The sequence below is a fragment of the Rhinopithecus roxellana genome, chromosome 5 (genome assembly GCF_007565055.1).
Source record: "Rhinopithecus roxellana isolate Shanxi Qingling chromosome 5, ASM756505v1, whole genome shotgun sequence".
Classification (NCBI taxonomy): domain Eukaryota; kingdom Metazoa; phylum Chordata; class Mammalia; order Primates; family Cercopithecidae; genus Rhinopithecus; species Rhinopithecus roxellana.
The window spans coordinates 12,995,837-13,010,944 of record NC_044553.1 but is presented as its reverse complement, the minus strand read 5'-3'; the positions used below and the strand labels follow the sequence as shown (position 1 = coordinate 13,010,944).

At 35.3% G+C, this 15,108-nt stretch overlaps 1 protein-coding gene across 3 annotated transcripts in view; it reads right to left on the bottom strand.

The window, feature by feature from the left end:
- The window catches only part of TMEM260 (transmembrane protein 260), a 62,089-nt gene that overhangs the window by 12,857 nt on the left and 34,124 nt on the right, over positions 1 to 15,108 (bottom strand). For all 3 annotated transcript variants that reach the window (XR_004057306.1, XM_010368137.2, XM_030930548.1), the window contains 5 exons: positions 13,949 to 14,032; positions 12,670 to 12,784; positions 11,198 to 11,367; positions 8,218 to 8,389; positions 4,402 to 4,550 (listed from right to left, as the gene is read on the bottom strand). Coding sequence is in view for 2 of the 3 variants with exons in the window: in XM_010368137.2 (XP_010366439.2) it covers positions 4,402 to 4,550; positions 8,218 to 8,389; positions 11,198 to 11,367; positions 12,670 to 12,784; positions 13,949 to 14,032 (690 nt within the window). In the remaining variant the exon portion in view is untranslated. The remainder of the gene's footprint in view (positions 1 to 4,401; positions 4,551 to 8,217; positions 8,390 to 11,197; positions 11,368 to 12,669; positions 12,785 to 13,948; positions 14,033 to 15,108) is intronic.

The window sequence follows — 15,108 nt, the reverse complement described above, 5'->3', positions numbered from 1 at the left end:
CACGTCCAGCTAATTTTTTTTTTTTTTGTAGCAACAGGGTTTCCCTACGTGGTAAAGGTTGGTCTTGAACTCCTGGGCTCAAGCAATCCTCCTGCCTCAGCCTCCCAAAGTGCTGGAATTACAGGCATGAGCCATTGTGCCTAGCCTAAAGTATTATTTTTAAAATGCTGAAGAAAATAGTATTATCAACCCAGAATTCTATTTCCACAAATATCCTTCAAAAAAGAAGGTGAAATAAAGACATTTTCAGATAAAGGAAAACTAAGAGAATTCACTGTTAATAGTCTTGGTTTAAAAGAAATGCTTAAGGAATATCCTCAGAATGAAGGGAAATCATACAAGAGGAAAATGTGGAATATCAGGATTGAAGAAAGAACAACAGATCTGGTAAGTATCTGAATAAATATTGTAGACTATTTTTTTCTCTTAAGTTCTTTAATATCTGTATGACTACTGAAATAAAAACGACCCTATCTGACATAACATATAACACAAAAAGTAAAAGACTTATATGGCAGTAAGGTTTCCACATTCTGCTTGAAGTGGTAAATTATTACTCCTATGTAGACCATGAAAAGTTAAGTGTGGATGCTGTAATCTCAACAGCAACCAACTTCAAAAAAAACTAAACAACAAAAACTTTACCTAGCGATATAGTAAAAAATCTCAATAAACATTTTAAAAAGAAATACAAAAAGTCAGCCAGGCGCAGTGGCTTGCGCCTGTAATCCTAGCACTTTGGGAGGCCAAGGCAGGTGGATCACTCGAGGTCAGGAGTTTGAGACCAGCCTGGCCAAAATGGTGAAACCCCCATCTCTACTAAAAATACAAAAATTAGCTGGGCATGGTGGCACATGCCTGTAATCCCAGCTAGTTAAGAGGCTGAGGCAGGAGAATCGCTAGAACCTGGGAGGCGGAGGTTGCAGTGAGCCAAGATTGTGCCACTGTACTCCTGCCTGGGTGACAGAGTGAGACTCCGTCTCAAAAGAAAAAAAAAAAGAAATACAAAAAGTCAATTAATCTAAAAAAATACAATAAAATAGTAGACATACATGTAAGCATATCAATATTTATATTAAATGCAAATGGTCTAAACACAGCAATTAAAGATAGAGATATCTGAGATAGTAAAACAAGACTCAAATATATACTGTCTATAAAACACCCATTTTAAATATGATATAGGTTGGTTACAAACAAAAGGATGAAAAAGATAAACCACAAAAACATGAATTAAGTTAAAACCAATAAAAAACCCCAGAAGATTTTTTTTCTTTGGTATAGACAGAGAAAAGTGCAAATATAATGCACTGAAGACAGGATAATCTTTGTAGCAAAGAGTATGAGGACAATTTGATATCCAAACACAAAAACAAAACTACAGAACTCATAGAAGAAAACATGAGAAAATCTTTGTGACCTGGCATTAGGCAAAGAGTTCTTAGATATGATACCAAAAATATAATTCGTAGAAGAAAAAAATTGGATTTGAATTTCAAAGAAATAAAAAAGTTTTGCTCTGCAAAAGACACTTGTAAAATACAAGCAACTAACTGCGAGACAATATTTACAAACTGCATATTTGACAGAGGTTGTGTACCTAGAATATATACAGAACTTTCAAAACTCAACAGTAAGAAAACAACTCAATCCCAACCCCATGCAGAAAAACATACTCACACAAACCTATAGATGAACATTTATAGCAGCTCTATGTATAAATGCCCCAAACTGGAACCAACCCAACTGTCCTTCAATGCGTAAATGGATAAACAAACCACAGTACATCCATACAATGAAATATTACTTTGAAACAAAAAGAATGAACTATCGATACACACAGCAACTAGGATGGTTCTCAAAGGCATTACACTAAGTGAAATATACCAATATCAACAGGTTACATACATACTTTGATTCTATTTATATGACATTCAGGAAAAGGCAAAGCTATAATAATGAAGAACAGATCAGTGGTTGCCAGGGTTAGGTCCGAGGGGACAGTATGACTATACGGGAGCAGCACAAGAAAGTTCATGGAATCATGGACTGCTCTGTGTCCTGACTGCTGTGGTGGTTACACAAATGTATTCATGTGTTAAAATTCATAGAACTGTATACCACACCCCCTAAAAAGAAAAGTAAATATTACTGCATGTTAAAAATAAAATAATAGGTGCTCACTAAACATTAGCTAGATTCCTTTCAGAGGTACGCATTTAGATAACTTTCATATGATGATGGTCCATCCCTTTGAGGGGAAAAAAAATTTCTATCACGTGCCTTTACATAATGTATGTCCTTTGACTTAGTAATTTTACTTCTGATAATCGATGCTAATAATTTAAAATTCTGCCCCTCCACAAAAAAACCTACATATACAAAGCAGTTGTTGTAGGTATAAATCTATTATAGTTAAAATTAGATACCATGTTAAATATCTCCTAATAATTTTATTCACTTATTATTTTTAAATTACAGTACATGTATTTACAAATAGTTTGTAAAAACATAAGGAAATTGTTTTATGATAGTAAGTATAAAAAAAGGACACTTATGCTTTCACCTTTGTAAAAATACGCATTTTTTATATGTGTGTTGTTTCTGAGTGAATAGGACAATGTTTTCTTCTAGTTTAAAAAAAAATTCTCATTCTGTAACAAACACATGCAACTTTTACAATTAAAAACTATTTAAAGAACTGATATTAATAAGTAATATTTATGCAGCGATCTTTGTTAGTCAAAAATATTAACAATAAACTTCATGGGGCAGAATGTTCATCATCATTGTATATTATAATAGCAAAAGTCTAGAAACAGAATATCCCAAAAAATAGAATATTTGTTACATTATTATGCATCTTATGAGAATATTAGCCAAAAATGACAATAATACATGGGGAAATGCTTATGATATAATGGGAGGTTAAAAAAAATTGGACAGATAATGATATCTCAGCTATACATAATACAGTATGTATGAGTATGTGTATTTTAAAAATAAGTAATTCATGTTAAAGATGAGTGGAATCCAACAATATTTATCAAAATACTAACAGCATCTGTCCTTGGGAGACAGATGATACTGATCATCTTTACACTTTTCTGTGTTGTTTAGAGTTTCCTCAAAGAACATACGACATTTCCATCATATTGTTCTTGGAACATTTTGGACATGCAGTTTCTATTTAAAAAATGCTGAATGAATGTCCCCAAACAGAATTAATGGCTTCCTTATCCATGCTGCCAGAATACTTGGCATATGTTGTCAGTTAAATCATCTATCTGTTCAGTAAACACCTATTGAGCATTTACTATGTCTGACATTTACTATGTCTGACAAGGTGTTGATAGTACAGAACTTATCCCACCAAATTATGGCTAGTCGTATTCACATCTATGTATGTACACAACTAGATTGTGTTCTACTTGGATTTGTAACTGAATCTCATTCATCTTTCTACTGCCGGAGCCTAATACAAGTTGTAACGCAGTAGACATTCAGTAAATGCTTGTGGGATTGAATTCTTGAAAATTCACAAAAATGCCAATTTGGGGATGTTAATGGTTCCTAATATTTTATCTAGAATAGAATAATTAAATGTTTACTCTCACAGCACATTTATACCCATTACTTTCGTTTACTCCACGAGCCACATAAACTTCAGGCTCTAAACACCCAAAATACCACATTATTATGTTCTTAGCAAGGGATAATTTAATTTTGGGATTTACAAAGACATTCTGAAGTCTTCTTTATAAGAAAAAAGAAATCATGAAATAAGTTGTTTCTTCTTCAAGCTCTGAACAATCTTAAGCGCTTCATGGCAGAAGAAATGTTCAACACTATGCCACTGGGGGAATTATTTATTCTTGACCTAACTACAAATAATTTTATGTTCTCAAGTATAGAATTCACAATTCTCATATCTTATCTCAGCTAGCATAAACTGTACGTGTTTTTCTTATTTATAAAAATGTCTTATCCTTTATAAAAATCTTTAAGCTATTTTTATATAGTGATTAGTCCTGAAAACATTTGCTTTACACTTAAAAAGGGGGCCATAGTGTCGATCAGGGGGAACTATAATTGCTTGCCATCCACCTACAATGATTTCAAGTAGGCAAGCACATCTCCAATTTCTGTGAATTGTACTAAGATCTTATTTGCTGTTCTTGCTAATCTGTCTTTATTTTTCCTTTACCCAAAACAATAACATTTATTTCTGCCTGGCCTTATTTATACACAGATATTCAATTTAATTACAAAGATAATCTCACCAGTGACAGGGAAATAGGTATAGAAAATTGGTCTTTTGGATGAGGCACAGCTGCTACAGAAACAATTTTAGAAAAGCTTAAGATTTTAGAAAAGCTATTATATAAAAAGAATGCTTACTGTTTATTTACTTCAAGAAAATGATAAAGATTAAACGTGACCATTCCACTAGGTAATATTCCTTCCACAGGATTCCACCGGTTCCCAGGAAAGTTGACACCTGGCAAGTGCTTTGCCATCTTGGGTAAATACCACTCATAAGTCATCATCTGCCAGAAAAGTCACACATGATGTCAGACTTTTAAGATATTTCTTAAAAAGAATCAAGTTTATCAAGTAATGGCAAGAACCTAAATTACTTTTGCACCAACCTAATACATATATAATTGAAAAATATAAGCACAACTGAGAATGTGGTAATGATTACTTTTTTAGTGACATAAACCTTGGATTTTATCATGACTATCATCAGTCACATCAGTACCTTCTTCCAATTTACCTGCCGCATTTGACTCCCCAGAAGGATCTTCCCCCATTCTAATACCTAGAGCAGGAGCCCCCAAACTGAGCCGCACAGCAGGGGCCAGCATTACTGCTGTGCTCTGCCTCCTGTCAGATCAGTGGCAGCATTAGATTTTTCACAGGAGCGTCAACCTATTGTGAACTGCACATGTGAGGGATCTAAGCTACACGCTCCTTATGAGAATCTAATGCCTGATGATCTGAGGTGGAACAGTTTCATCCCAAGACCATTCCCCACCCCCACCCCCAACCCCCAGTCTGTGGAAATACTGTCCTTCATGAAACCGGTCCCTGGTGTAAAAATGGTTGGGGACCACTGACCTAGAGAACGTGCATTCAACTTTAAGAACCAGTGTAAATATCACTTCCTTTGATGCCCTCCTCTGTCTCCACAGCCAGAATGGCATGCTCCTCCAGTACTTTGTACTCACCTCTATTAGAGCCTGTTCCTCACCAGACTGTGAGCTCCTAGAGAAAAGGTACTGTATTTTTTCATCTCTGTGTCTCTGCACCTAGCGCATTGGCTGGCATAGAATAGTTCTCAAATTTATTATTATTTTGAGACAGTCTTACTCTGTCACCAAGGCTGGAGTACAGTGATATGATATCAGCTCACTGTAAGCTCTGCCTCCCGGGTTCAAGAGATTCTCCTACCTCAGTCTCCCGTGTAGCTGAGATTACAGGCACGTGCCACTATGCCCAACTAATTTTTGTATTTTTGGTAGACACGGGGTTTCACCATGTTGGCCAGGCTGGTGTCGAACTCCTGGCCTCAAGTGATCCACCCGCGTTGGCCTCCCAAAGTTCTGGGATTACAGGCATGAGCCACCACGCCTGGCCAGTTCTCAAATTATGTTTGCTGAAGTTGAAATGCCTTTGATGGCCAGACTAGACAACCTAGACAAAATAGCCATTATTTTATTCATTCAAAAAAACAAGTATGCTCATCTATAATGAATAAGATATAACCCCTGCCCTGGAGAAGCTTAATCATGTAATAATCTAGGCCTCAAAGTTAAAAACTCTTTGGGCATTTCAAATTATCTGAATTTATTAGCAGCCCTATATTAATTACATATCCTTACAAGTTTACACATTCTTTTGATTTAAATAATTTACTTATATTAGAAAAAATCATTTTACTTAATTCTATACTTAATACATACTTAACTCTATACTTTGATATGTATCCATTCCCTCTTTTTAAAGAAGAGACTCCCATTTATACCACCAAAGCTTTGTTATGTTTGGATATCATCATTTGAGAAATTGTGCTTATGTTTTACTTGTCTTATATATTTAACTAGCAAATGACAAAGTAATTTTAATCTAAGTCTAAACTGTAAATACTCATAAAAATACTTACTGAATTAGGCTTTATTGCCCAATAGTTCCAGTTCTGGAGGATATTAATATTAATTACATACCCACTGTGTGCTACGGACTTTATTGTTCCTCATTTAATTCTCATAATAACCTTGCTATGTGAGAATAACTGTATCAGACACTGTTGATTGCCCACTCAACAGTGAATACCTTCTTCTTTTTCACTAACGCAATCTTGATTTTGATCAGGTAGCTCAGGCTGCTATGTTCTCAGTCTAGTCGTTCTCCTTTGCTAATGAGCAGTTGAGGTGTGAGTATATGACTCAGTATTGGTCAGTGGGGCCTGAGTGGAGGTCTGCTGAGGGACTTCTGGGGCACATGTTATTCCCAATAAATAGAAAGAGAGAGGGAGATACCCAGAAGAAGCACTGTGCTTTGTTTTAGGTTGTGATGTTTGGAACTGGGCATCCATCCTGTGACTGGGAGGGAAAAGTCAAGAGAATGGCAGAAAAGCTGCCTCAGAAACTGACGTCCCTGAACTGCTCATATTATCAATCCTAACATCGCCTATCTCCAGACTGCTCATCATGTGAGGCTAAAAACTCAGTAATTTAAGTCAGATATTCTGTTTCTTGCATTCAAATGCATCCTAACTTATATAATGATGACTTACATTTCATAAATAAGGAAACAGAAGCTCTGAGAGGAAAAATCATTAGCCCCAAGTCACACATCCAGGAAGTGACAGAATGAGGACTTGAGTTTAGGTCTAATTCACTTTCTAATCCATGCTTCTCAACTACAGTAGCTGACATCCTAAACAGTGTTTAAAATCATAGTGTGGAACCATGTTATTAACAAATAACCTAGCTTTTGTCAGAAACTTGACTGCAGATCAAATTAATCAATCGGCATCTATGATATAAATGCAATTGCTTATTAAAATGTAAAACTGTATATTTACGAACCTGTTCAAAGTTTTCTCCAAAAATTATAATTATTCATTCATTCAACAAAATGCATTAAATACAATGCCTAATAATTTGTTCAATTGAATTCATCATATTATTCTTTTAAGATTAAGAATTTCTCTTTTCCTAATGACTGCTCTAAAAACACCAGAGACAGGCTTCTTCCCTTTTATGAATCTATGGCTTAAATAAAAAATCTTACAGTTTAAATAGTTCTTCAATGAAAAAAAAAATGTTTTCATAGCCCTCAAAATTTTTGCAAGTCCTCTTTTAATGTATTTTTGTCATAGCATTAACAAAGTTTATATAAAAATTCTACAGCATAATTATGGTTAAAAATTTCTATTTTGAGTGAAATGTTTACTTACCTACAGTATGATTTATTTCATATTCAATATAATTTATTTTAATCCCTGGACCAATGGGCAAGGTAAATTCGAATGGCTGAGTTAGCTGAATGTAAAATAACAATTTTTTTTTTTTTTTTTTGAGACCGAGTCTCACTCTGTCGCCTAGGCTGGAGTGCAGTGGTGCAATCTTGGCTCACTGCAAGCTCCGCCTCCCAGGTTCACACCATTCTCCTGCTTCAGCCTCCCGAGTAGCTGGGACTACAGGCGTGTGCCACCACGCCTGGCTAATTTTTTGTATTTTTAGTAAAGATGGGGTTTCACCGTGTTAGCCAGCATGGTCTTGATCTCCTGACCTCATGATCTGTCTGCCTCGGCCTCCCAAAGTGCTGGGATTACAGGCGTGAGCCACTGCGCCCGGCCTGAATGTAAAATAACAATTTAAAAATAGATTTGCAATACAACGAACACTTTTATGGTTTGTCACATGAACGAGAGACCTAAAATATTATGAATCTAACATGAAACACATTAATTCTTAAAACATTCAGTTTAAATGTTTTTAAACGAGAAGCAACTAGTGTGACTTATGCTATTAGTTAAAATAAAAAAACAAGTATGCTCATATATATTCTACCTAACATGTAAAATGTCATATATATTCTACCTAACAGTGATCATGAAAACAGTACCATTTTAAAAAAGATGTTTTTTCCAAAACACGTTTTTAAATCATTGCTATATTCTAAGTATATGTTTCATATACTTACTTCCTGATCCACTAATGAAATGTCAGGCCTCAACCCCTCACAGTAATGCATGTAACGGAGAGAATTTCCTGGCAAATCTCCTCTCAGTAAGATCATTGCATCATGAGGCATAGAGGTGAGAAGGTTCTTTGCGAATTTATCAATCACATAGTTGGTCCTTTGGTCACAAATGCTAAATAAAAGGGTCCAAAAAAATTAAAATAGCAACACTTTGCTACAGTTTTAACAAGACTAGGCTTATTTTCTATGCCATTCTTTTCCCACCATACAATAAACATTTAGTGTTTCAATATATTCTAAAATAATACATATATCTGAAGAAAGAATATTATCGTCTGATAAGCAGCAGCTAATTGTGCAATTGAAAAAAAAAATCAGTCTATTGCTTACTTCTGGAGTTTATAATCACTTCCACAAAGAGGGAATCAGTACACGAGAACAGGTCCTTTTTTCCCCTAAGTGCAATCCAATTTTATTTTTAGAAATTAAGATTTCTGATTCCACTTGGAATTTAAGGCAAGTTTATGTTAACTCCATTTACTCAAAGGAACTTTCAGAACTGCAAAAGGAAATCTGCCCATTTCTGACTTGAACTTGTATGACATTTGTATGATTTTCTTGCATGCAGAGGTTGATCCTTTCCACTTCTCCCCTCCTGTGTTCCTCTCCGCCTTTGGAGATCAAGAAATCGCTAGGGGATCAGACCAATGAGAAGCAAGGGGAGGAAGAGTTTCCTGAGTTGTTTACTTCTCTCCAGGCATTATTTGCTATTGCCAATAACTTCATCCTTTTCAAGAATGAAGTGAACTTTCTAACTTCAAAGAAAAACTGGCATGAGTTCTAAGAGCATTCTATGAAAAAAGAAAAAGAAGACAAAACCGTAATTAGTATCAAAAAATGAGACAAGCAATGCCCTTTCTGTTGTTATCAGGCCCATTACATTTGACGGAGCTGAGAAACACAGCCTCAAGTTGAATACCTGGGTTAGTATCACAAAGCAAAGGAACACCTCTAGGAACAGAATATTATCCCTGCCTTTGTAATTGATGTAAAAATTACTGTTTCCTACCTAATTCCCTATGTTGCAGAGTGATGAGGCACATTTTGCCATCTAGCAAAGGTGCTACGTATTCCATTCCCCCTGGGGCAAATGAAAAAAATCAAAACAAGATAAAAACACCTAGCCTGTGCAAACATGTCTGGTGTCGAACCTGGACTGCCCTAATGGCCTGAGCCAGGAGATGACTGGGATAAGAAAAGGCTGGGAAACACACTGTGAGCTTGGTGCACCTGCTTGAACTAGCGATGATGTTGTGTCCAGGACATGCAGCCCCTTCTCTCAAGGCCTCCTGGTGGACTTCCTAACACCAGCTCTACCCCAGTATTATAAAGAACAATGCTGTGTGTTTTTCTTTAACTTTTATTTTAGGTTCAGGGGTACATGTGTGGGTTTGCTATTTGTTATACAGGTAAATTCATGTCACAGGGTTTGTTGTACAGATTATTTCGTCACCCAGGTACTAAGCCTGGTACACAATAGTTACTTTTTTCTGATCCTCTTCCTCCTCCCAGCCTCCATTCTCAAGTAGGCCCCAGTGTCTGTTGTTCCCCGTCTTTGTATCCATGAGTTCTCATCGTTCAGCTCCCACTTATAAGTGAGAAGACGCAGTATTAGGTTTTCTGTTCCTGTGTTAATTTGCCAAGGATAATGGCCTCCAGCTCCATCCATGTTCCTAAAAAGGACATGATCTCATTCTTTTTATGGCTGCATAGTATTCCATGGTATATATGGACCACTTTTTCTTTTTCCAATCTGCCACTGATGGGCATTTAGGTTGATTCCATGTCTTTGTTACTGTGAATAGCACTGCAATAAACATTTGCCTGCATGTGTCTTTATGGTAGAATGATTTATATTCCTTTGGGTATATACCCAGTAATAAGATTGCAGGGTTGAATGGTAAGAACATTGGTTTTTAAAGTTAAGTTAAAAGAGAAAATTTAATCCTTTAAAATAATACCAGTTAAATCTCACTATAGCAAAATTCCAAGGGACTCTCTCTTCCAGTTCCATAATGTGTACTTGATATTGCTGGAAATAAATGAACTATAGTCTAAGACTTAGACATCTTTATGTTAGACTGAGATTCTTATTATAATGGTTATTAAACAGATTTGGAAAAATACATACAATAGTAATAATATATGAGTTAAGAAACTTTAGAACTTAATTTAAAAATAATTAAGGCTGGTGTAGTAGCTCACACCTGTAATTCCAGCACTTTGGGAGGCTGAAGAGGGAGGCTTGCTTGAGACCAGGAGTTCAGGACGAGCCTAGGCAACATAGTGAGACCTTGTCTCTACAAAAAAAAAAAAAAGAAGGAAAAAAGGCATGATAATGGTGGCATGTGTCCATAGTCCCAGCTACTGAGGAGGCTGAGGCAGAGGACTGCTTGAGCCCAGGAGTTCAAGGCTGTAGTAAGCTACGATCATGCCACTGTATTCCAGCCTAGGGGACAGAATAAGACCTTGTCCCCCCCCCAAAGAAACATTAATATTTACTACTACAGAGTAAACTGGACATAAAGGAAAGAATAAAGTGAATTATTTTAGGGTATACCAAAAACCCTAAATCATTTTACTCTCCATCTAAGTGGTATTTTAGGTCATGGAATTTTACCTATACTAGGGATTCTAAAAGTATCTCTTGGGTTCTTTAGAGAAAAAGATACAAATAGTCTACATGCACCACCTAAACTCTTGTTTGCAATGGCCTGAAACCATACATCACCCATACTAAGATGCTGGTTCAGGAGGTTTAACAACCCTAAAAGCTAAAGAACTACTGCATTCAACCAAGCTATCTCACTTTAAGTCCTGACAACCAGTAGAAGTTAGAAATGAAATCAAGTGTTAGAATCTAAATATTCAGGTATCTCTGGCTTGACAGCTACTTTTCATAAAAACAACCATGTGTTACCTGTAATTAGAATATATTTGGTAAACTACAAAAAGAGTTGCAGAAAGCCATTCCAGACACTGAAGCCCATTGCTATTCAGTACTCTGTTAGTCTCAGACACAACTGCAGTCAAACCAATGCCAGCGAGGACGGCCACTACTGCATTGCTCTGCATCCAGAATCGTTCCACCTGTGAAAGAGACAAGCAATCAGTAGGTCCAGTTGACTAGTTTATGCTATCAGTCAGCTACTTATATATTTTTAAAATATACTGCCTGCATTTAGTTGTGTGTGCCTGTTGTCATTCAGGTTTTGTTAACTGAGTTCCCCAATCTAAGCCCAGGTCATTTCATTTTTCTATTTTCAAATATTCTTCCTTCCCAGTTTGACAGGTGCATCTCCCTTTTTAGATCCACACATTCATTTCAATACTGTGGCCTTCGTCTTGAACTCCAGTAATACACAGGCTGAAGGAGTTAGAGAATGCTTTTGCTTTCCTCCTGATGTTTCCTTCCACAGGGAGAAGCTCCACTGTCCTGGCCTCTCTCTGACCCCTCACGTATTTCTTTCTGTAGGATGTAAGGACTTATCCAACTGGGGAGTTTGGGAGCTGGGACTGGACCTGCAGCACCCTTTCTTTTCCTCTCACTTTCTCCTGGAAGTGAGCTACCCACAGCAAGCACCTGTCCAGGTCCAGAGTCTATCTCTGTGGCACAAGTTGGGTGGGGGAGACATGAGAAGAGGCTTGACCTCCACAGTACTGCCTATGACTAGTGGGTAAATCTGTCTATTCCGGGATGCTGAAGAGGAAGCCCCCTTGGCTACAGATATAAGCCACCTTTTCCAATCTCAGTATTATCAGATTAAAAGTGATTCTCCCACCCATTGTACTGTGTTATCTTGTTTCTCAATTGATTCAGAACTCAGGTGATCAAGTAGGGTATTATTATTAGGCTTCCTAAACACACACACACAGACCACTCAGTTTCAGCTGTCAAAAAAGAGCTATTGACATTTGCAGAGATTCTATTATAAGTAGAAGAAATACTCTAATCTCAGAGACCGCTGCCAAAGAAAACAGAAACACAGTTGCTCTTTAGCCTAGGCCTCGGACTGGGTAGGTAAGAAATAAGGATATATGTTGTTAAGTGCCCTCAATTATAATTCATATTTCTTTTGCTATTAAAAAAATTCCAGGAGAAATGCAGTTGTACCTATATTTGCAAGCACACACACATACAATGACTGACTTAAATCTACTTTACATTCATTTTTCTATTTAACAACTGTGTTAATGAAACAATGCATTCTTTTTATCCTAAAAAGAGGCCTTAGCTGTATTGGCTCAATAATTTAACTTTGATTTATAAAAATGTATATAAAATTTTAACTATTCCTTAAGTAATTTGCTCTTCTACAAGATTTATGAAATGCAAACTTGTACATTCTTCACAAACTTTCTGGTCAAAGGATGTATCTAAGTAAAACTTACCACACCCATGAAAAGTGGTTTTGAAATATCTAAATTTGCTCTCCAAGCAAAGAACAATGAATAAATGCAAAACATCCCAGTAAAAAGCCATACTAATGATGGATTCTGTCGGTCCCTACAAAAAATAATAAAAATATGTCAAATATTTATATACATGAATGTCAAATATAATATCACAGGACTTTAAACTATTAGATCTATAAAAACTTTCCATTTTTAACTAGAAGCAAAGAGAGATCTCGGTTTTTAAAATCTGAGTTGAAACAACCAAAATATAGTAATAAACTTGAACTACAACTTGGGACTACACAGTAAAGGATATAAAGCTAACATTCACAGAAGAAATGCAAACTACTAATTTTGTCAAATTTCAGAAGTGATCAAATATAGGCAAAATACAAATATTTTCATGCTTGAAATAATAAAGATTTAAGAACGATAAATCTCAATGTTGGTGTGAATGCAGTGGTATGACAATATATGTTAGTATAATCCTTCAGAAAAGTTAATTTGATAATATTTTTACTAGGAGCCTTAAAAATATTAATAATCATTGACTCAGTTATTTGTCATGCAGGCATAAATCTTTAAGCAATAACCAGAAATGTAAATAAAGATTAATCCATAAAAATGTTTTGGTATTACTTATAATAGTGGAAAAAGTGGAAGCAATCTAGAGTTCTCAACAGAAGAACAGTTAAATTAATTCTCCTGTGGTCACAGGATGTTCTATTACACAGACATTTAAATGATTTTAAGTATCTTTATAGTATGAAAAAATGTTCACAATAAAATGTTTAAGTGTCAAGTAAACAAAACTATAGATACATGTACAAATATATATTTACATACAAACACATACATTCAACAGACTAGATCATAAATGAATAAATTAATGGAGATTTACAGTGCTGCATTTTCCAGGGTTTCTTTTGTCATCAGGGATTACTTTTATCATCAGAGGAATTTAAATAATAGCTTCTTTTTAAAATCAGCAATAATAATCAGTTATGGCAGAGTAAGGAATCAAACCTGAAGTTTAGGACATCAAATGACTGCCTACTTAGACAGTAATATAATGCTCAATTTCTTGAAATCATTGATTTAGAATCAGAATAAAAGTAAGAAAGCAATACATATTTATCTTAACAGATAGCTAGGAGAGTCATTTATTTGGAGTATAAAATAATACTGGCAATGTTCTACAGTGACATACTGAAAACATTAATTCAATTCACGAACATAGAAAAATAACAGGAAAAGGAATTGTATTACTTACTTTCTTGCTAAACATATATTTGCACAAACTGCAAGGGCTTGGATGTTGAATGAGAGTTCGGTCCTCATATTTGTTACTTGAGAACTGCAAAAAACAACCTAACTTATTGTTGGCAGGAAACAAATTTCATTAATTCCAAGTAAAATATTCCTTGTAGGATACATTTGATTATACACTGAACAATCATAAGGGCTTGGGTCAGATTTTCAAATTGTATCTTTTAAAGTTGGAAGAAAAAGTGCAATAGAAAGAGTTAAATAGTTCCAAGATGTTTTCCAATGGTAACATTTGGTTACCAACTTCCATAATTTGGAATAGAATCAGAACAAATAATTTTTCTGTATTTTTGATATTGGTATACTGCATAGAATATCCGCGACTGGTTTGATAGGAAGCTGTTTGAAATGAATTTCTGAACTTTTTCTGTTGGCAGTGCAGACATGGCCTCTAGTGATTTCGCAACTAATAACAAAATTAATTCAAATAGCTTTCTGGAGATCTAATACGAAGAAAATAAAGGCCATGAGAGAGAATTCCCAGCCATTCTTTTGTGGGTTATCTTTTTCCTTAAATGGTTTCCTTGTTTTCTATATCATTTGTTTTGGTTCAAAAAACATTTAAGCAATCTCAGAGAAATGTATTATTCTTTTTCCTACAAATAACCTAAATTTTTCCATTAACTCATATGCATTTTCAGTTATTATGTGAGTTCTAAAATAGCTTCTGCTCTAGCTGTCTCCAATTTTTAAAAAAGAAATGACTCTATACATCATCTCAAATAACTTTCTTCTCACTACCGGCAATTTTACTGGAGAAAATGTGATGCCATAATTATGGAAACCATACAATGTATATTTTACTAATGAAGACTCATCTACTATGAGAAGACGTCCTTACTCATTTTCAAATACACTTGAAAAATTGATTCCAGCATGAGGCCCATTTCAAACCATTCTTCAAAAGGAATGAAGTCAGTCTCAAAATTAATTCTTGAAGATCTATTGCTTAAGTGTAAGCGCTAAAAGATGGTCACTGCCTAAGGTTAGATTCAATAATTTCCTTGTACAGGATTGCAATTTAGAGATATGCATGGTGAAAAAATTTAATTTGCTTGACTGGAAAAGGGTAGATGATTGATGATTAGCTTCTATCATTTTGAA